Raw genomic sequence first — 22,504 nt, 5'->3', positions numbered from 1 at the left:
TTGAATTGATTTGGAGTACTTTTTGAGCTCGAAATCATTATTTTTCAATGTTTTAAAAAGAGTGGTGACCCAGATAGCCCATCCCAAAAATTGGTATGGATCAACATATCTATAGACTGGATTGGTGGATTGATCCTATATGGCCATAAAAACATTTTTAAAATATTAAAAATTATTATAATTTTTTCGGTTTTCAAAAGAAAATGAGCGTAGTGTTTCATTATTTTACAAAAAAACGTCAATATTGAGACACTTGTCTGAGTATTTATTGGTATTAATTTTATAACTAATTTTTATACAATACTCCTATAAAAATTTTAATACTATAGGCGGTCGAAATGCAGGCTTGAACACAAATGTATGCGAAAATATGATATTCGAATTGTGAATGATAATAGGTAATAGCAGCGTTTTAAAAAACGTCGAGTCGAACCGGACTCGCCCGGTTCGACTCGGAAATCGTGAAAAGGGGACCGGATCGCCCAAAAAATCGGAAATCGTCCGGTTCTAGAGAGAACCGGACGATTCTGTACAGTGAATCGCCGATTCACTGTACGGAATCGGCGAGTCCGAACAATGAATCGGCGATTCCGTACGGAATTTATTTATTTATTTTTTTGTAATCCATGATAGATTTTTTTGTAATACTTGATCGATTTTTTTTTAATCCATGATCGAATTGTTTTTGTTTTTTTGTAATCCATGATCGAATTTTTTGGTTTTTTGTAACCCATAATAGAATTTCTTGTAATCCATGATCGAAATGTTTGTTTTCTTTTCTTGTAATCCATGATCGATTTTTTTGTTTTTTTTTTTTTTTTTTGTAACCCATGATAGAATTTTTTGTAATCCATGATAGAATTTTTTGTAATCCATGATTGAATGTTTTGTAATACATGATCGAAATGTTTGTTTTTTTTTTGTAATCCATGATCGAAATGTTTGTTTTTTTTTTTGTAATCCATGATTGAATTTTTTGTTTTTTGCTTTTTTTGTAACCCATGATAGAGTTTTTTGTAATCCATGATTGAATTTTTTCTTTTTTTCTTTTTTTGTAATCCACGATTGAATTTTTTGTTTTTTTTTGTAATCCATGATCGAATTTTATGTAATCCATGATCGAATTTTATGTAATCCATTATTGAATTTTTTGAAAATTTGTGATTTTTTTTGTTTAATCCATGATCGAATTTTTTTTTGTAATCCATGATAGAATTTTTTGAAAATTTGTGATTTTTTTTTTAATCCATGATCGATTTTTTTGAAAATTTGTTATTTTTTTTTTTTTTTTTTTAATCCATATTATTTAAAGAGAAAACGAGAGAGATGATGATTATGAGGCCACCCTATCCCAGCCATATTATTCACATATCGAGTCCCAACAGCAACAGTGTAGGGATGAGCACGAAATACTGTAAATTAAATGCTGAATGGCGGTTCATGCAGGGAAAGAACATATCAATATTCGTATATTCATTCAAAAACATGAAAATTCTTAATGGAGTACCCTCATTTTTTATTGAATTCCTAAAAAATAATATTTATAATGAATTTTAATAATTTTTTCAAATTTTTTTTAAGTTTTATTTTGACCGATTCACCCGATTCTCGATCCGAATGGCAGATTCTCCGATCCGGATCCATTTTTTGGAAGCCCGATCTGGGTCACCGATCCGTTTTTTAAACCATTGGGTAATAGGTACACAATGTACGTTTAATTAAGTTGATCTGATCAAAACTACCGACAAGGGCGCTTTCCCGAGCGAGTACTTGTACAGTGTGCCCCCGCGGCCGATCTCAACCAGAGTGAAAGACGAGAAACAAGAAACCAGGCTTCATTGATGATGCAGAACATGGGTCTCAAGGCACGATTTCTCAACTCATTAGATCCCCAAATGGTGTTTCAGTTCATAGCCACCGTCCATTTCGAGATAGACAATCACTTGGGTTAACGACAATCGCTGAGGTAGTCATGCATCTGAGAAATGATATTATCATTCGTTTCCAAAATTTTCCTGTGACTTTTCACTTTTTAGATTGGAAAGTTAAAACTTCTTCTGCTTTGAAAAATCTTATTGTATATATGTTATGTTTCTCTGTTGAAATTCAGTAATTAAAAAAAAAAAAGGCGGGTTGTTAACTTGTACAGGTTTCCTGAAAGGCAATGAGTTTGAAGATTAGACTGTGAATCTTGCTTGTGAGTTTCTGCCCTTTGCATTGTTTCTTTCATCAATGGGGCATTAATGGCTGTTTATGATTTTTTAAACCCTGAAAGATTAAATGTTATTTCTCTTTCTTGTATCAATCTTAGCTTTTGTTATTTTTCTCTTGTTCGTTCATGATTGTTATTTGATTTTATTTTTATTAATTGATCTGAATTTTTGTTATTTTACCCTGTATATGTGATTTGTTCTGCGAAGAACCCATGTCCAATGGATAGTGAAGTTACCCGTTCTAATTCTTTAAGAACAGTTCGTAGAATCGAGAGAGGTTCTGAAAGCCAAAAGATAAGAGGTAACTGCAAGTAACAAGTGTTGGATCTTTTATTTTCTGTTCTTTTAGCTCTTCATTCTAAAGATAACCTTGATTACCATGGTGCATACAGATGCCGACTATAGTCCAGCTTTTTCTCAGAGATCATCTCAAGATTCTCCCTTGAAGTTTGTTTCGAGGAGGAGCTTTCTGCGTTTTAGTCTTGTAGTCTTGATTCTCATTTCTCTGTTAATTATAATATGGTCATGCCAAGCAGCTGTATTTGTTTCTTCAGGTATGTTCAGGAACATTTCTTGAAGATACTTGTACTATAAATAGCTTTACCTGCCCTTTAAACTTCTGATCTTGATGTGGAGCATGGATGCGTTGGTTTTTGTTGTTACAAATTCGACCTTAGAACTCCTGTCGTTGACCATAATGTGTCGGAACGATGAGTGGTACCGTGGTGCTTGAATCATATCAAGGCTGGCTGCTGTATAAGCCTGAAAGAGATCGACCTGAATGAAACAATAGGTGCATGCTTTCTCAATCTGCTCAACTACACCTACCTATAGATTTAACAGATTGCTTCACAGACGCTTTACTTGATGCACCTAGTAAATGTTAAACTTATATGTGACGTTTCGACACCTCTAGATACTCGTTATTGACTCATTTGTAGTTCATCACATTTTCTATTGAAGAAACTAATTCACAATTTTGGGCATACCAAGGAATCTAAGTATTTAGGCTACTGTGACATTTTGGATTGTTGTTGTTATTGTACGATTGGTTTAAAATAAAGGGTTCTGAAAAGGATTCTGGTCTTTGTGCATGGGTACGGGGAGGTTTCCTGTCCCCTTTGGGATGACCATCACTTCTGTCACCTCATGTTGAAGCATGGAAGCTTTTGCACCACTGAGGTGGTTATGATCTGTTTTTGTAGAGATGGAACTTCGTGAAGAACATGAAATGCATAAATGATCAACTAAAAGATTTTTCTCTTCGGCCCTCTCTTTGTGATTCTCTGGGCCCTTGGCCTCAGAGGTTCCTTTGGCTATAGAGTTGAGGACTTGGCCAGTGAATCAAAGGAAGTTACTTCGAGATTCCCTCTTCATCCCAAAGAAATCATGCAGGGGAAGCCACACAAGGCTTTCTTAAAAGTTAAAAGTAAATTTTAATAAATTTTGGGGCCGGGACTTGTGTCAGAATACTCTTGGCAATGTCCAAAGAGATTCATTAGAATTTTTGACAATGATAAAAAAAAATGCACGTACTAGATCTGTTATTATTTGGTTCCTCTTGGAGGCTAAGGCTAGAACTCTTCTATTCTCTGCTTCTTTGAGGGGTCCTTTGTTGTGGAAGGGAAATGAAGTGAATTGATTTTGTTCTTTGAGGGATCCTTGATTGTAGAAGGGAAGAGGGTTGATTTAACCATGAGATGGGCCACATAATGATTTCTCTTGTTTTTTATGTTATCTCCTCTAGTTGTATTTGTATAGGACATGATATAACCTTGAACATCTTTACATTGAATTACAATAATATAAGATAAAGATGTCCTTTGGTTAGCGTGAGTTTTTATTTTTCCATTATGTTTGTTGTGCTTGCCTAAAACCCCCTTTTTTTTTTTTTATAATGAAAGAAAATGTGTAAGAAAATAGTTCTTGACTCTTCTTCTCTAAATATGAAGGTCATTGTAGAAGGGACAGCAAGATGTTTGGTTTACTGGACACTATGGGGCTTCTGCCAAAACCAATGCACCGTAAGATTATATAGGAATTCAAATTCTTTTTATTTTGTTAAAAAAGTATGTTCTTTTTCTTTGAGGTCTGTCCCATAAAATGGGTGGTTTGTGTATCAAATTTATTTTGTTATGGATTTAGGTTGTCCAATTCCCCTCGCCAATGACCCAGAAGCTATAGTCATTCCAAAACACAGTACCCCTAAGACATTGCCTCAGAAACTCTCTTACATTTTGGAGGATGAGTCTTTTAATGGTGATCCTTTGTTTGGTGGACGTCAAACTTGGGAGGAAAGAGATGAGAGTTTCAAGTTAAATACAACTATGAGGGTAAGCAAGGTCACCTTTGAAAGGTAGTTGGATATTTCTTTGATATGCATATTCATTTGTGTAGTTGTAAGTCAGTTTAAGTGTTTGAGGGCTTCGTGTATGGCTCTTTCTCGCATATGTTTGAGCTGTTCAGTAGACAACAACTTTGCAATTTTAGGTTTTTATTCATAGTTAGCAGCATGGCTTGCCTGCTATTAAATTCACTGTAGTATATAGTATTAAATTTTGGGTCGTCTTTGTAATGTTTCTCATGCAAGCATTTGCCAACATGGTTCATCTATTACATAGATTTGCCCCTCTATCTTGGATGCTCTCATTGTTTCTGTATGGATTCTGTATGGAGCCCATTATTTTATCTTTTGCGGATAGGTCAGGTTGGGCACACATGAGGAATAAACTGTGGTTGGGAACCACTGCTGCAGCTGTACATTCCTGTGGCTGATCAAAACCCCATAGGGACAAACAGGTAGTATTGGTGCACACATAAAAAGTGGTTGTATCATTTGTTATTTTCTCTTAGGTGCATAATTTGGGATTTGAACTGCTTTTAATCGTTGTTTACTTTGCAAGTTGGCTTGGAATTGCCTGATTGTACTCAACTTTAAAACTATTTGGCCACTGAATTAGAGAATGAGATGGTTCTTAAAGTTGAGTCTCTTATGAGACTCGAGCAGGTTCATTGAATTGCCCAAGTCTCTCCAAGAGATTGTAATGTGTCTTAACTGTCCTCCAGTTAATTAATTTATTTGAAATGTATATTTACCTACTTGCTCCTGCATCGTTCAATGAATTGATACCAAGAGTTCCATTGAAATGGAACCCCATGACTCAACTCGACAAACTGATAAAATATAGGACCAAATATAGTGATTTAGTGAAATATGATGTAGTATGTAGTAGTTTCATACCATACTCTATAATGCATGAATATTTGTAAATAAAAGTTGACATAATTATAAAATAAACTCTGTAACATATGGAGTAAGGTCCTATGAGTCAACACAACACAAGGCCATTGGAGGTAGATGATTTTTTGGACCTCAAATTTTGTGCTTATACTCCTCATGTCCAAGCAATCAAACACACAAAAAAAGGAAATTTTTTATGCTAAAAGATTTTGTGCTCCTGTGGGAGCATACTGTCTATTTACCCCCTTGGGTAAAACCCAATCTAAAAGAATTTTAAGGACCCCAAAAGTTTTGGGATGCAACCTCTTCAACCCATAGACTTACCTCAATGAAATTTTTTCCAAGCTGCACTCTTTATGAACTTGAGAAAAATAATGTGTAAAGACTGAACAAAGATTGTTCAATTTATGGAGGGCGAGTTCCAAGGGTTAGAGAACTTGAAATTCAAATTTATTCTTTAAAAAATAATCATCTACTGATTCTCAGGTAGTTCCCAAAATTTCAGATTGAAAAGATTTTGTCTTGTGCTCGAGGGAGTAGGTATACAATATGCTCCCATGGGAGTGCAGTACACACACTCATGTTTGAACTCAGACAAAAAGGAGAGAAAATGAGTGCCATTTTCGGTGAACGCAAGCCACCATTTCATGGATGGTGTTTCTAAGCCTTCAATATCTCAAAATCGATATTTCTTTTTTTAATCAAAGATGTGTGCATAATTTCAATCCTAACCATTTGTTTTAGCGGTGTAGCCAATGGGCTTGTGCTTTTGCATATGCCCATTGGCTTATATAATATTTTTCTTTACACACACACACACACACACACACACACACACACACACACACACACACACACACACACACATATATATATATATATATATAGGATAATCTAAACTTCACAACCCTTCAAAATACAAAGGTTCAAGTTAGAAGGGGTTGTGATGGTTGTATTTATCAAAACAATCATTATTTTTTATTAAAAAAATATTTAAATAGATAACTTTACCATCAAGCAAGGGAAAATTTGAAATTTTTACAAAAGTACAATGGCATTTTGGAAGTTAGTGTTCTGGAACTTTATTTGTAGATTGCCATTGTCATTTAGTTAAAATTTCAACTTTACCCCTTATGGAGATGACAAAAGTATCCTTTATCTTGTAGTAATATTTACAAAATTGCCCCACAAAAGTAACTTTTTTTAAAAAATAGGCTACAAAATTAATAAATTCAACCTTCACAACTCTCTCTATTTTGAACCTTTGTAATTTGAAGGGTTGTGAAATTTAGATTATCCCATATATATATATAGGGTTATGTGTGCTCACACTATGGAGTAATCTAACATTATACTCAACAAATTTGGATACTTCTATACTTTTGTTTTGTATATGGAGGGTTGTTTTAGTAAAGGTATTTTTAGTTATCAGGAGGGGTATGTGTCATCTACATGGGATGTGACATCACCCACATGGAGCACACTCATAGTGTGCTCCATGTGGATGATGTCACATCCCATATTGATGACGTCACATCTTCCTAATGACCGAAAATACTCTCATTAAAATATGCTTCATGTACAAAACAAGAGTATAGAAGTGTCTAAAATTTGTTGAGTACAATGATAAATTACTCCATAGTGTGAGCACCCTAACATAACCCATATATATATATATATATATATATATATATATATATATATATATATATATATATATATATATATATATATATATATTGCAAGCTATAATGCAGTGTTCAGGGAGCCGACTGAGTTACTCTGACTAGGCACCTTGTCAATCCAAGTAGTAGTGTACAAACTCAGTAAATTAAAAAGTGAAAGTAAATTCATAAAAATTAAATATTTCAGGAAATCAATGTATAAACATGTTCCTATATGATTTTGACGATTTTGATGATCATTTGTGAACTATGTTATCATTTGGTCCATTTTTATATTTCGCCCTTTTTGGAATTTTCTGAAATATTTCAAGCTATAATAAGTTTGTTTCCAAATTCCACTTTCCATATTTTTTTCCATTTGGTTTGGTTTTTAATATTTTTTTAAGAACTTTATGTCCCCCCCCCCCCCATCCCTTGCACCCCCCAAATTTATGGCCTTCTTTTTTCTTTTTCATTTTTTTTTTTCCTAAATTTATAGCCTTTTTAGGAATGTAAACTACTCAGGGAGTCCACTCAGACTCACCCAAGTATCTCGCTCGGGTCGGGGCTGAGTCCGAGGCCTGAGAAAGCTTTCAAAACATTGCTATAATATATATTATTGTGTATGTGTTGGATCGGATTCTCGTATCTCTATATATGTCTTGGATTTCGAGAAACACTAAGTTATATTTTCGTTCTCCATATATGTATTTGTTCCAATATTTGGGCATGTTACACCATTTTGCTATACCAAACAAAGAAGCAATAATAAAGAGAAGAAGAATAGCTTTCCTCGTTATCCAATGATAATGTGGGATAAATCTGTCAATTGAGGAGAAAAGGCTTTTAAGGCTCTTAGAGTAACCTGAACTTCATAGGATACTTATACTAACTTCTTAAGACCCTTAAAAAAAAAAAGGGGAAAAAAACAATATCCTGAAGAGTTGCGTCAGGTGAGAGGGCAAAGTTCCCAAGTAAATCATGAGGGCCACACATAGTCAACCCTAGGAAGACTAGTTTACTCATGGAGGGTGTATGACTAGGTGATTGATTATCTCATCAGTTCCATGGACATAAAGTAGTAATTGTGAAACTGAATTTATGTGTGCTGAAGATGGCTACCGGTGAGTGCATCACCTTCAGCAAAACAACGCTTTAAAAGTGGACAGTTTGGTGGCATGGAGATACCACAAACCAATTGCCCTGGATACGTGAATGTCAATTAACATGAGAGACATACCAAAGGATTTGATGGAGAAGCCTCAAGTTACCTCATATATCCGTACTAAGCGGTCAACTTAAACTAGGAATACCATGAGCCTACAGAAATCCACAAGATGAGTGAGGTTTCTAGCGAAAGTCAGGCTCCAAACTACTCTATTTCCAAAAAAGGAAGTAAGAGTTATGTACAAAAGCAGATTTGTTCAGAGGCAAGCATCCAAATTTCAGGAAACTTTCATGCGAACAGTCCCATCACACTAATTTTCTCAACAGGTTACCAACTCTGAATATGATAACATTGTTTAAAGACTAGTCTGAGAATGGGGCTCTTGGCTAGTTGGTTATGGTGGTGAAACCACAGTGTACTGTCAAGAGTTCAAATCCTATTGCTTACCTACCCCACCTCCAGTATTATATATATATATATATATATATATATATATATATATATATATATATAGAGAGAGAGAGAGAGAGAGAGAGAGAGATATTCAAAATATTCGAAATCCATTAAACAAATAAAAATGAAAAAGGAAATAATAAATGACAAATTCAAGGATTAGGATTATCCATCTGTCAATAGTCATTCGCATCTTCTATACTTGAATTGCTGCTAGTTAAATGTTTTTTTCTGTGTTGAGCCATCCAATATTTGTTTATTTTGACTTCGACTTCATCAAATTTACTCGATTGGGTATACCAAAGGATAGGAAAAGAAGAAAAAGTTGTATATAAGCACATCTAATTCATCCACAAAGATTAAATTGATGAATAAGAATCAAAGAAATATAAAGAAGAGAGAATTGGAATGAATTCCTCCTTTCATTTTCATGTCCCTAGGAAAATTGGGGGAGCATGTGGGAATGGTTTATATATTATAGCCCAACTATCCATCTAGGATTAGTTACTAATGAAAGAAATGGGTACAAAACCAAAACAAATTATAAATGTATAGCTATACGCACTTGAACTGTAGACCTTCTCGGTAATATGGATCAAACTGATTATTATCGAAATGATTCGAACACCGAGCTATTCTATTGGGAATAATGAGGGCATCTCTGAATACTCAAAGTTTCATATCAGAAACGAGTTTCCAAGAAACCACTTGGGTTCAGTGAAAGCCGCTCTCCGAGGTTGTATTGATTGGTTGAAAGGCTTGAAAGAGAATGTTGTTCTGTGAGGTGATAACAATGTCACTCAATCATTATCATCACCATCAACATCACCACCACCACCATCATCATCATCATCTTGGGTCACTCAATCATTATCAAACTGACTGCAATCTTTTTTTTGTTCGTGTGTATCCCATTAGAGCACCGTCGTATAAACCATGAACTAGATCAGAATCATTCTCAATGAATCCATAAGAAGTGATGCAATTTTTTACATTGGGTCCAGGTGGAGACCAAAGATCTTGAGCGACTGATCCGGTAGAACAACTCAATAAAAGCTGTAGTTCCAAGTTCGAAGTACCATTTGTACAAATAAGAGCTGTAGCAAAGAAAGAGACTTCATAGGAGCTGAGATATGAAGAAATAGGATATGGCCTTTGTATATCTGTGCTTCAGATGATCCACAATGAAACTATAAGGAATCAAGATTGAGCATCAGTCAAGCGGCTCTCCAGTTGACCTGGTTTGCAGTGTGTAGGAAGAGTTCAACCTCCATCCCCTCCATCACATAAATCTATCCTTTTACTGCAAACACCTTAGAACCACAAGCCTTATAGGTTATACAAGTTCCAAAAACTGTGGCACTCTTCCCTATGTCCCAGGGTAATGAACTATGAACTGCCTAAGGTGCATCGCTCCAGTGCCAAAGCAACACCAGCTAGTGTAATTTTCAGTGACTGATGCCTATTACTGTGACCTCTTTCCTCGTGGTAGTCTTTAAGAAAAATAAAACCTTGATTGGTCTTGCCTGGAAATGATAAAGAGAATAAAATATCAGGTCCCTGACATTGTCTATTTACTTGTTTCTAGAATAGTTAACTGTAAACTTTTCTTTGCTGGCTTTGTTGTCGAGCCAACTTAGATGTACATTAATGATTAAAGATTCTTTATTCATCTCCCTTTTGTTGTGAAGTTTAGATGTGAAGATCAGCATACAATTGACTTGGTCTTCTTTTGCTGAACTATTAAAGCTTGAACCTTTTTATGAGCTGTTGATCTGTCTAAGAGTTCTTACTGTTAAGTTTCCTCCTGATTCTTTTCTTCATTGAATCACTCATATTGGTCCTTTGCGCTTGGTTGATCTTGTTATGTTTTTATATTTATATTCTCCAATGCTGAATGGTGATTGTTGCTCACTTTTTTCTAGGTACACTCTGGTTTTTATTTGCTTCTAGAATAGTGAACTGTAAACTTTTCTTTGTTGGCTTTGTTGTCGAGCCAACTTAGATGTAAACTAATGATTAAAGATTTTCCATTTATCTCCTTTTGTTGTGAAGTCTAGATGTGAAGATCAGCAGATTCTCCATTCATCTTTTGTTGTGAAGTCTAGATGTGAAGATCAGCATACAATTGACTTGATATTCTTTTGCTGAACTATTAAAGCTTGAACCTTTTTTCCAGCTGTTAATCTAAGAGTTCTTACCATAAATTTCCTTTTGGATCTTTTCCTCATTGAATCCTTCATATTGGTCCTTTGCACTTGGTTGATCTTGTCATGTTTTCATATATTTAGATTCTCCAAAGCTGAGTGGTGATTGTTACTCACTTTCTTCTAGGTGCACTGTGGTTTTATGAAACATGGTGGGGCGGAGATGGAGGCAATGGATGTTAAATATGTCAAGAAATGCAAGTTTGTGGTGGCTTCTGGTATTTTTGATGGTTACGATACCCCCCATCAGCCATCAAATATCAGCACTCGGTCGAAGAAGCTCTTTTGCTTTCTTATGGTGGTGGACGAGATCTCCTTTACTAACATTACAAAAACTGATGCTGTCACAGAGGACAGTGATGGTGGAAAATGGGTGGGGATTTGGCGTCTTATCGTACTTCACGAACCTCCTTATGATGAACCCAGAAGGAATGGGAAGGTGCCTAAAATCTTAACGCACAGGCTGTTTCCTCAAGCCCAATATAGCATTTGGATTGATGGAAAAATGGAACTTATTGTTGACCCTCTACTTATTCTTGAACGGTTTGTTTACCTCTCTTTGTAACATACATCTACCTGTCTTTTCATGAAAAATTGTTTCTCCTTCTCATATTGTATGATATACAGTTAAATGGGTTATTTGAGTGGCAGTTACTTGTGGCGAGGAAGGAACACATTTGCCATCTCCCAGCATAAGCACCATCGGAGTATATATGAGGAGGCTGATGCAAACAAGAGAAGGAAACGTTATGCCAGGCCTCTGATCGACTTGCACATGAAAATCTATGTATATGAAGGAATGGAAGCATGGAGCCCAAAAAAAAGAACACCCAGTGGTGAAAAAGAACCTAGTCTCACTTGTTTTTTTTCCATTGGATAATTTCCCTATATTTTCAGTACCTTTGGGATGAAAGCAATCTCATCCTCAAATTCTCAAAACCAAACTTCTATTATGCCCTCATGATAGTTCTGCTTGTTTTTTCCCTTCTGATAATCTCACCATATTTTCAAAAGATTTTGCACAAAACCAATCTGAATTTTCAGAGATATCAATTCCTTAACCAATCTTAAGTCTTGTAGTGTAAGCAAAGTGAGCTTTGTCACTTTGCTCTGTACGTCTGTAAATTCCTCTCTTGTTTTCCCATTACTGAATGCTAATTAATGCTAAAATGCAGATGTTCCAGAAGGGGCCATCATCATCCGAGAGCATACGCCGATGACTAACTTGTTCAGCTGCCTGTGGTTCAATGAGGTGAACCTCTTCACACCAAGGGACCAGCTGAGTTTTGGCTACGTTGTATACAGGTTGAAAGGCGCATTCAAATTCTTTATGTTCCTGAATTGCGAATACAATTCCTTGTTCATATTGCACAGGCACACAAGAGAGCATTCTTCCAAGGTCGAATGGGTGAAAAATGTAACGGAACTCGAGAAAAACTCAAAAATGAAAGAAAGCAAGGGAGGGTTGGGGCTCTGGACTCCATATCCTGGGGATTTAGCCTCAGTGGAAATCCCCCCTGCTCCTCACATAAAAGAGTAAAGAATTAAAGAGTAGAGATGTCTTCCATTTTGTGAAGTTCTTTTTATTTTCTCGGTAGGTAATTTTCAGGAGGAAAGCTGTAAATTATTTCCAGATGTGTCATGATGGTGAACTGGGTATCGTCATTCTTTACAGTATTTAATTTATTGATTATTTCTTCCTGCTAATATTCCCGGCTTCTTGTGCAAATCAATAATCTTCCTGCTAGTATTCCCGGCTCTTTGTGCAAACGGCTTCTAATTTGAAAAATATATGAAAAAGGTTAAAATAAGATCAAGGCTCTGTGGAAAAAAATAAAGTCTCGTGTTAAAACTCCAAAAAAAATTATAGTTCGAGGGTCAGAAAACCTTCAAATCAATTATCTCGACCTTGATAATTATGGTTGTGGAAAAAAAATAAGATTTCAAGTCCTAAATAGTATAAATGTATTGTAACACATTATCTAGACGTTTATTTTCAAGTGCTCACGGATTCATAAGATTTATACTATTTTTGAGCTACAAATTTCATAATAAGTGGTGCAAACAAAATTTTAAAGAGATTTCTCATGTTCGAAATGCAAGGTTTTCTCCATAAAGCTTATGTCATGTAGAAATTGCATCCAACATATATACACATTTGGAAGTTTTGAACCATTATCCAATGTCAACATTTATAACATATAAAAATTCACCATTATTCCTTGGCCAAGTGAAGCATTGAGCTTTGACGTATTTGGTCTTTCTTGCTTCAAGCTAAATATTTTCATTGTCGAAAGCTATTGAACGGGAGAGAATTAGGCGCCTCCCTTTCCCAACTGGTAAACCAAATACCTCTCTCTGTCCCCAACCCCCAAACTGGGTCCGAATATGGTTATCCAGTGTATTTTTATTATATTATAATGATATAGTAAATATGAAATCATTATATATATATATTTATATAAAGCTGGGTTAACCTACTAGCATATATGAACATACGAGTCTAATGGTTTGGATTGAATCAGGGCTGATCTGACGATCACGGATATCCGATAGTATTTCCAAATCACTTGAAATTTTAAGCGTGCGTTAAAAAAAAAAGAACTGAATCTTCGAAAAATATTAAAAAATTATTTTACATCAAAATATATTAATCAAAATACCCCTAAAAAATTTCGAGAGGTATTTTGGTCATTTTTTTTCACAAATAATTTTTGTTATATATTTTTATTAGGTGCGCTTTGATGAGAATAACACACACCTAAAATTTCAAGTGATTTGAATTTGTAGAAAAATAAATAAAATTCAAACACTATCGGATATCTGTGATCGTCAGATCGACCGAGATTCAATCTGAGCCGTTGGTCTCATATGTTCATATGAGCTAGTGTGCTAACCCCAGCTTTTTCTATATATATATATATATATATATATATATATATATATATATAGGAAAAAGATCATGTCAGCCAATGGCGTTATGCTACAATAAACGCCAACTATCTAGATTGAATCTAGGCCAATCTAACGATCCCGAATGTCCGGTAGTGTTTGAATTTTTTTTTTTTTTTTTACAAATTGGATTGATCTGAAATTTAGAACCTGTATAAATAAAAAATAGGTGAATCTTCAAAAAATATATAAAAAATATTTTACATGAAAAAAATTGATCAAAACACCCCAGTAAAGTTTCGAGAGTATTTTGATCATTTTTTTGTGAATTATTTTTTTTTATATTTTTATTAGGTGCGCCTTGATGAGAAGAATGTACACCTAAAATTTCAAGCGATTTGGATTTATAGAAAAAAAAAAAAATTAAATTAAAACACGAAAAAAGATCGTGACTGTCAGATCGGCCCAGATTCAATTTGGGCTATCGGCGTTTATTGTAGCGGTCAGCTAGTGGGCGTATAGAATCCACACATATATATATATATATATATATATATATATATATATATATATATATATATATATATATATATATATATATATATATATATATATATATAACATTTCAAAATACAAGATTAGACTTAAGTATTGTGAAGAGGCCAATTTAATAACTATGTGGTTTTTTTTAAAAAAAAAAAAATTATTTTTTGTGGTATCTTGTTCATCAAGTAAGTGTTTTTATACAAAAGGTGCAGTTTGTATAGAGCCGAAACTCTAAACAATCAAAGTAAAGTGCACCTTCAATCCTGAAAATCTTTGTGATAGCCTCAAAATATATTTTCATCTTTAATAATAAATTTAAAACTTAAAAAATAGCATAGATCGAACAAATCCATGAAAACTTGAAAATTGATAGTCCAAAAATGTGTTACAAGATACATATTTCCAAAACTTGAAATCTATTTTTTTGTCATGTCCATACATCTTGATTTCAAGAAGATCAATTTGAAGATATTTGGAAGGTGGGCTTTAATTTGTTTGTTTAGAGCTTCAGCTCTATATAAACTTTTTCTTTATATAAATGTCACTAAAAAAAAAAGATATTTATGTCATCTTCATATTTTTTTTAAACAAATAATAATAATTTTTTAATACATACATCATTTTTTCAAACAATACATAATAATTTTTTGATAAATACATCCATCACAACTTGTCCCTAATTCTTCCCTCAATCAACACTACTCGGTTCCTCCATTACATGACCCCTTTCTCTCCCTACTTGCTAGCCACAACCGACCCCCCAACCGAAAAAACCAAGCTCTCCCTACTCCTTTCTCTAAACTAACTTAGCACCATGAGTCTTGAATAGTAGTGCACAGAGAGCTTGGGTAGAGAACAAGGGGTGGAGAAGAGAGTTATGTCCTGATGGATAAGCCTCTGCCTTTGAAAAGTGCTGCTTCTTTTTTTTTCTTTTTGTCAAAAGAAAAAATTGAAAAGTGCTTTCTCATTCTGTCATTCGTATCCCACAGACAGCTAGAAAGAAAAGCTCCATACCAGATAGCAACATGCACGCACACACACAGCATGAAAAGATCCATGATTGACACACTCACATATACACACATACAGAGAAATAATCAGATCCGAAAAAAACTAGAGAGTAACTAGTAGAGATGGGAGCTTTATAATCAGGTTAGAATAAGCAGGCCAAAACCCAATACGAAACACACGACACCTTCTAAGAGCATGAATTTGACACCTACTTCATCATCCAATACTCTCAATAAACACCAAAAATCCTTTGGTTCTGAGAGAGAAGCAAGCTTGCAAGTCTTAAAGACCACAAACCGACACCACATTAGCAAATCAAGCATTGTGAATAATGAAGTAGACGAGCAAATGGCCCTTCCCAATTCATCTCAGGATGATAAGAAGATGCAGATAAGTAACAAGAAACTTTGACCGTACTTAAACAGGGCCTAGACTGCAGCCAAGTTAAGATTGGAGCACAAAGAGAATGAGATGGAAGTGGTTGGTCTTCCCCTCATTAAACTATAGACCTTCAAAATGGTAACAAATCCATTGCAATTCTCTATACCACTCACTACCATGGCCAAGTTGCAGACCACCAGAGCGTTTGTGCGGATTGTGGAATAGAGGATAGCAGCTGCAACCAGAAAGAATTAAGAGAAATCAGTTGAGGGAAGCGAAGTCCGGAAAGCCTAGAGAGAGGATGGGGACGGAGATGGAGATGAGAGAGAGAAAAGGGTGGTGTTAACTGCAAGGATGAAGGGAGCTGTTGGGAAGTGTGTGATGAAAAGTCAGATCTAGAAAGAGAAGACAGAGTGGTCTGTTTAGAGAGAGAGGAGACAGGTTTGAAGGAGATAGGCCTTCGCAAGGTAGGAAAAGAGGAGGAGACATAGGACAGTTTGGGAGAGCTTGAGGAAACTGGTTTTGACTAAAACACCTTTTGATTGAAAGGTGAAACAGAATAGTCTCTCCCACAAGTTTTGATGGAAAGGTGAATACGATGATATGTCGTTTAACTCTTTTCTCAATCTAGATTAAAAGAAAATGTATGGGAGGTTAAATGGTACATCTGAGGTTCGTTTTGATCAAATTCCCTTGATTCTATATCAAGGAAAATATTATTTCAAGGGGAAGGACGCTAATGGTTCACATAACTATAGAAAGTCTGTGGTCATCAGCCTCAAATCCGTGGACAGTGACTAATAGTGGTGGGGCAAACCAGAATCTGACAATATACGGATCATAGAACCCGTTCTATAAGTATATGCATTACATGCATGCACTTAAATACACCCAATTAGTGCCAAAATTTCCCCAAGTACTTGGCTAGTAGACAATGTGTCACTGATCTCCTTGGATACATATCTAAGGAATCGACCTTATACCATTGAAGTACCGTGGACTTCAAAACCCACGTGGATTCTGCTAACCATAATCTCACTGCTTCTTGCAAGACACTAGAAAATGTATCATCAGATAGACTCCAACCAAACCAGTAGATACCCGAAAGCCAACTCATGTATCATCCATGCAACATCACATGAACCTATATTTCAGTAAGACTTGAAAAAAATAAAATGAACTTGTATACCATACCAAAGTTAGTCCCTTCAGATATAAAAGGGAAACTGGTAAAATCTGGTTGTTAAAGATATGGACTATCCCTAAGAAACAATTCCCCAAGAGATGAAAAGGAAAACAAATCAAACCTGGTTTTGCTGCTCTGTTGATCAAACCAAATTACCAAAACAAAACCAATCTTCTAAGTCCTGATGATGATATTTTTTGAGGATAGTAAATATCACTAGAAAATTCACCATGCAAAAACAAACCCCAGTTCAAATGAAGCTAGTCAAACTACCGTAACCTTTCCAAACCGAGACAAAGTATTTTCCAAACTGAGAAATAATGCAAGTCTCAATTGTGAAGCATCTAAAACAATCCACAAAACTACATTGTGCTTTTTACTTCTTTGTTGGAGGGACAAGATTATATTAAACTTTCTTTGTAAGAATGTATTTATGAAACAATGGCATCACCTTTGACAAAATAACACCTAGCAGTTGATTTATAACCACATTCATTTAATAAGAAAAGAAAATAGAAATCTATATGCTTGCAAGCAATCAGAGATCGCACTATACTCAACATCTTTGCAAACTGAAGCAGGTACTACATGGTTTGAAATATTAAGCATGCTCAAAGGGTTTTTTCTTGATGAATAGCAAGCCCCAAGGGTTGGCTCTGCAAGATTTCAAACATCTATACAATGATCTGATTTTAAAGGATTTTCCTTTCTTTTCAGCTATTTTTCTTTTCTATATTTTTTTTTTCCCTATGTTATTTTGAATGTCTCATCTTCTTCGTTGTGCTGAGGACATTACTGTCTCTAAAAGTAATGTAGCTCGGATTGGGAAACTTCAATGTGAACCAGGAAGTTGATTGTACATAAAGATATGACCAAATTGAACTGTCTCAGTAAGGCAGGATATAACAAACAAAAGTATAGCTTACTCAAAGTAACTATGCAATAGTACATCACAATCAAAAGAAATTATGCAATACTGAATATGTCAGGGCTAGAAAAATCCTCAAGCACATTAACAGAAATCAACAAGTAGTTGTTTTCCTTACACTTCAAATATCTGGAACTCCATAATTGTCTTCATACTGACTTCACGGTTCCTAAAGATATTACTGACTTTCTTGCATTTCTTAGTCCCTATGCATTCGTATAACCAGAAGCAAGGATTGGTATCTAAAACATGCGCTGAAGTAAAGCACCAAACTCTGTTATTATAGCCACGGCTGCATAATTTATTTCTTAAAAATAAATTACTCTAGAGCTGGATGGAGATTCTCTCCCATGATTGTCGACGTTTGATTTGTGATAGTCAAATCATTATCATCATCACCATCATCATCATCAGAGCTTTTTTTGCAACTATTTGGGGTCGGCTACACGAATCTTGGTCTGGCTACACGAATCTTGGTCTGTCATTCTGCCCATTCAGGATTCATAGAAAGTTTTGACAAAGTTTTACGTTAGCTGCCTACCTAACACAACCCACCTCCTTTAGCCTGGACCTTTCTTAGAACATGCTAGCCCCACGTACTGCAGAATGTCATATCCCAAGCCCCATTATTCATGGGCTCACAAATCTCCTCCCATTTGACAAATCATACTTGTACGCTTCATCATTGTCTTGATATAAGAAGTCCCTATGTAATCCTCTTTTCTTTGGAGTCGGACATGAAAAGTAATATTGAAAAAGGGTATATTACCATTTCCTCGAAACTTCACCTTCCATTTCCCCGTACCAAAAGGTAGCTTGACTCCACCTCCTTAAGGTTACCATTTAATACTAATTAGTTTTGCCCCCACCACATCATCTACTACACGTTTACAAATTAATTGGGCCCAATCCACAATCAAGAAGTCAATGAGGATGAGGCAATGCTCGACGGCAGGATCAGGAAGAGCCCACATATTCGCAAATGGGAATTTGAACAGTAATCTACAGAGACAAAGGCATGGCAAACAACAAACTCTTAAGAGAAAAAAATCATGATTGTAGTTGATCACCTCTCCCCCCCTTCTTTTTGTAGAACCTAATACTATTAAAACCCAATTCACCATGTGTTACATCCTTCCCCAACTTTTCCTATCCACTTAAGAGAGGAGAATAAGACTGTTTCCTTCCCAATTTTTCTTGTCTACTTCAAATGAGAGAATATATCAATCCGAAAATGAGAATTGCATCCCACATCGGCATTGGCGATTCTTCTCTCTCTAACCTCCTGTTGATGCTGGTGTTTCTCAATGCCTTACTTTCCCCCTCCCTTATCTCCCTCCTACTACTACTACCAACTTCTTTTCTAATAGAGGGATCCTCAAAAACAAGAGGACGGTGTTTGAGAACCATCAAATACAATTATCCTCCAAAGATAAGAAATTTATTTAGCTCCTCTTTTTCATGTAATCTCAGGTCTCAAACTGATGACAGATATGCCCCTGTTGTCTCTCACACACCACAATTCTCTTACAGAGAAAGAGAGAGAATCTCGTCAATAGAGAGAGAGAGAGAGAGATTTGTGGTTTGGTAGAGAGATATTCACCGTCAAATAGCGAGAACAATAGCTTGTGATAGTCAAGTACACCAATCAATAGCTTGTCCAGGCTATAATACCATGCTCGAAATAAATGAATTGAGGATGATCAGCATTTAAATACAGAGATAGCTCCATGTACTGGCTACAGCAGTTGTATTATAAACAATTCACAAGGTAGAAATAGCAAAAGACTATGTTTAGAGACAGGCCTTAGCTCTTGGTAAAACAATTGTTACACGCAAAGATTGCTTTCTCAGCAACGAGTTTTTGGTGAACAGTGCACACTATAATGTCATTATGTTGCAAAATTAGACATTACATATTTGCACATTGCTTAGGTTTCCTCTAACAAGGGATAGTGTTGGACATTATGTGCTTGTCCACAGCCTATAGAGCCGTCCTACTCATGAACTGCATGATTTATGTTCATATAGAGTGTGTCAATGTAAGTAACACAAACTATCAATAAGATGGATATTGAATGAATGGAAACCTTTAAATATCTTTTCCCAAAGATTCAACTCGGTGCTATTTTCACAACCACCACTCTTAGCAGTCACAGAAAAGAGTAATATAAGCAAGTTTAGCAGTCACATAAATGAGTAATATAAGCAAGTCCTAGCAATATTAAGAAAGCAAAAAAAAAAACACATATAAATAGAAAACAAAACTATTTTTAGTTCCAATTTCTTTAGAACCAAAAATTACCTATTTGTGATTCGATTCCAAAGTAACCTTCCCCAATGCCTATCCCACTCCATTACTGTATGCCTATCCTACTCCATACTGTGATGTTCACCCCGCCTATCCCACTCCATACTGTACGCTTATCCCACTCCATACTGTGATGTTTGTGCAAAACTATGCAAGACGTCCCCATACTGTTATGCTTGTGCAAAACCATGCAAGACGTCCCCATACTGTTATGCTTGTGCAAAACCACCCAAGATGTCCCAAAATGTAGTATCGATCGCAACAGATACTGTGATGTTTGTGCAAAACCATGCAAGACGTCCCAATATCGAACACAACAGATACTGTGATGTTTGTGCAAAACCATGCAAGACGTCCCAAAATGTAGTATTGATCACAACAGATACTGTGATGTTTGTGCAAAACTATGCAAGACGTCCGAAAATGTAGTATTATCACAACAGAAATAACCAAAAGAGAAAAAATCCAAATAAAAAAAATTAAACATCCTCATTTCCATTTCTTACATACCTATAATACTTATTAAATAAAAAATATCGTTAATGGATGAATGGAAACCTTTAAATATCGTTTCCCAAACATTCAAAGAAATACCTGTAATACTTATTAAATAAAAAATATGGTTAATGGATGAATGGAAACCTTTAAATATCGTTTCCCAAACACTCAACTCAACATGTGTGCTATTTCCACAACCACCACTTTTAAAAGTCACAGAGTAATTATAAGCAAGGGCTAACAATCTTAAGAAGGCACCAAAAACAAAAAAACCTGCAAATGGAAAACATAAAAGTTCCAATTCCTTTAGAACAAAAAATTACATATTTGATGACTCGAATCCAAAGTATTCTTCCCCAATACCTATCCCACTCCATACTGAGATGTTTATCCCACTCCATACTGGGATGTTTATGCAAAGTATTGATCACAACAGAAATAACTAAAAAAGAAAAAACCCAAATAAAAAATTTAAAGATCCTCATTTACATTTCCTAAATTCCAATAAGACTTATTGAAAAAAAACAAATGTCACCTCCAAAGAGCAATTAGAAACACACTAAAAAAAACCAAAACTTTTCATTGCATTTCGTCATTTTAAATTCCAAAAGACTTATTAAAAAAAAAAACACAAATTTCTTAACCTCCAAATAGCAATTAGAAACACACTAAAAAAGACAAAACTTTTTTTTGCATTTCCTCATATTCATTCTTAAACAGAAACACATCACAAAGTTTCTCATTCCAATTCCCTTAACACCACATTCAACCTAAAACAGAAAAACCCATTACTCTAACTCCTTCAAAACCTTAAGCCCCATTGCATTTGCAGTGCCTATAATCGACTTACAAATCGACTCCAAAGACTTGTATTGGCAATATGGATCCTGTTGCTTCACCTTTGCAATCTCATAAATATGCTTCAATGTTATTGTTCCTGAAACTACATGACCAGGCTTGCTACTCCCTGATTCAATACCAGCTGCTTTCTTCAAATACCAAGTAACAGAAGGAGATTTTACAGTGAAATCAAAGGTATTATCCTTGTAAGCTGTTATAGAGACAGCCATTGGAGTCTCAGGCTTGTATTTCTGGGTTCTTGCATTGAAATCCTTGCAAAACGCCATCAGATTGAGGCGATATTGACCAAGAGCTGGACCAACTGGTGGGGCTGGTCGAGCTTGGCCGGCTGGTACAGTTAGCTTGATGGTGGCCGCCACTGGCCTCCGGGTTAGTCCCTCTTTGAGAGCAGACATAGGTCGCCTAGAGAGAGAAAGAGAAGAAAGAGAATGGAAGGCTCAGTAGAGAGAGAGAGAGAGAGAGAGAGAGGGTTTTTGCTGTTTTGGCAAAGGAGGTTCGAATCATGTAGAGAGAGAAAATGAGGAAGCAGAGAGAGCACATAGGTTTTTCTACAAAACCTTCATCATATCCATCCGTGCAATGTGATTGTAGAGTAAAGCCCGTAGGCGTTCGATGAAAATCTCTACGAGGATTGAAAATTTATTTTCAATATTTAAAGCGTAAAAAAAAAATGTTGATGCGGTAGCTCTACGTGCACTAAAAAATATTGAAAATGGATGGTGTGTCGCAAAAGGATGCGGTTTGTACGGAGCTTAGGCTTTAGACAATCAAATTAGAGCCTACTTTCAAATAGTATTGAGAAATGCGGTTAATATTCGAAATCTTTACGACAGCTTTAAAATATTTTTTTATATTTATTTATAAATTTTAAAGCTTAAAAAATAGTGTAATTTACAAATTTATAAAAACTTGAAAACCTTAAAAATTGACGTTCCAAAAATATG

The 22,504-nt window shown here is 35.3% G+C and overlaps 2 protein-coding genes across 10 annotated transcripts; one reads left to right on the top strand and one right to left on the bottom strand.

Moving 5' to 3' along the window:
• The first annotated feature begins 1,708 nt into the window (after nt 1–1,708).
• On the top strand, nt 1,709–12,653 carry LOC18447506 (putative hexosyltransferase MUCI70). 9 transcript variants are annotated; one of them, XM_020675547.2, is made up of 10 exons: nt 1,711–1,966; nt 2,150–2,197; nt 2,421–2,514; nt 2,606–2,767; nt 4,166–4,237; nt 4,359–4,546; nt 11,074–11,489; nt 11,598–11,782; nt 12,122–12,198; nt 12,321–12,653. In XM_020675547.2, the coding sequence occupies exons 3-10, from the start codon at nt 2,433–2,435 to the stop codon at nt 12,492–12,494; spliced, it is 1,356 nt and encodes a 451-aa protein (XP_020531206.1). In that variant the 5' UTR covers nt 1,711–1,966; nt 2,150–2,197; nt 2,421–2,432; the 3' UTR covers nt 12,495–12,653. The 9 variants fall into 9 exon arrangements, 7 of the variants coding, with proteins under 7 accessions (XP_006857665.2, XP_020531206.1, XP_088705333.1 ...); XM_088849204.1 differs by having other exon boundaries at nt 1,840–1,966; nt 2,129–2,197; XM_006857603.4 differs by having other exon boundaries at nt 1,709–1,966; nt 12,122–12,653.
• An 8,721-nt stretch (nt 12,654–21,374) lies between these two features.
• MRPL11 (mitochondrial ribosomal protein L11) lies at nt 21,375–22,280 on the bottom strand. Its single transcript, XM_088849202.1, has one exon. The coding sequence runs from the start codon at nt 21,953–21,955 to the stop codon at nt 21,488–21,490; it is 468 nt and encodes a 155-aa protein (XP_088705328.1). The 5' UTR covers nt 21,956–22,280; the 3' UTR covers nt 21,375–21,487.
• Nucleotides 22,281–22,504: the final 224 nt, after the last annotated feature.

The sequence above is a fragment of the Amborella trichopoda genome, chromosome 10 (assembly GCF_054954075.1).
Source record: "Amborella trichopoda isolate Santa Cruz 75 chromosome 10, AtrichopodaSantaCruz75HAP2 v2.0, whole genome shotgun sequence".
Classification (NCBI taxonomy): domain Eukaryota; kingdom Viridiplantae; phylum Streptophyta; class Magnoliopsida; order Amborellales; family Amborellaceae; genus Amborella; species Amborella trichopoda.
Note: the sequence above shows the minus strand (reverse complement) of the source record. Positions and strands in the feature narration are given on the sequence as shown.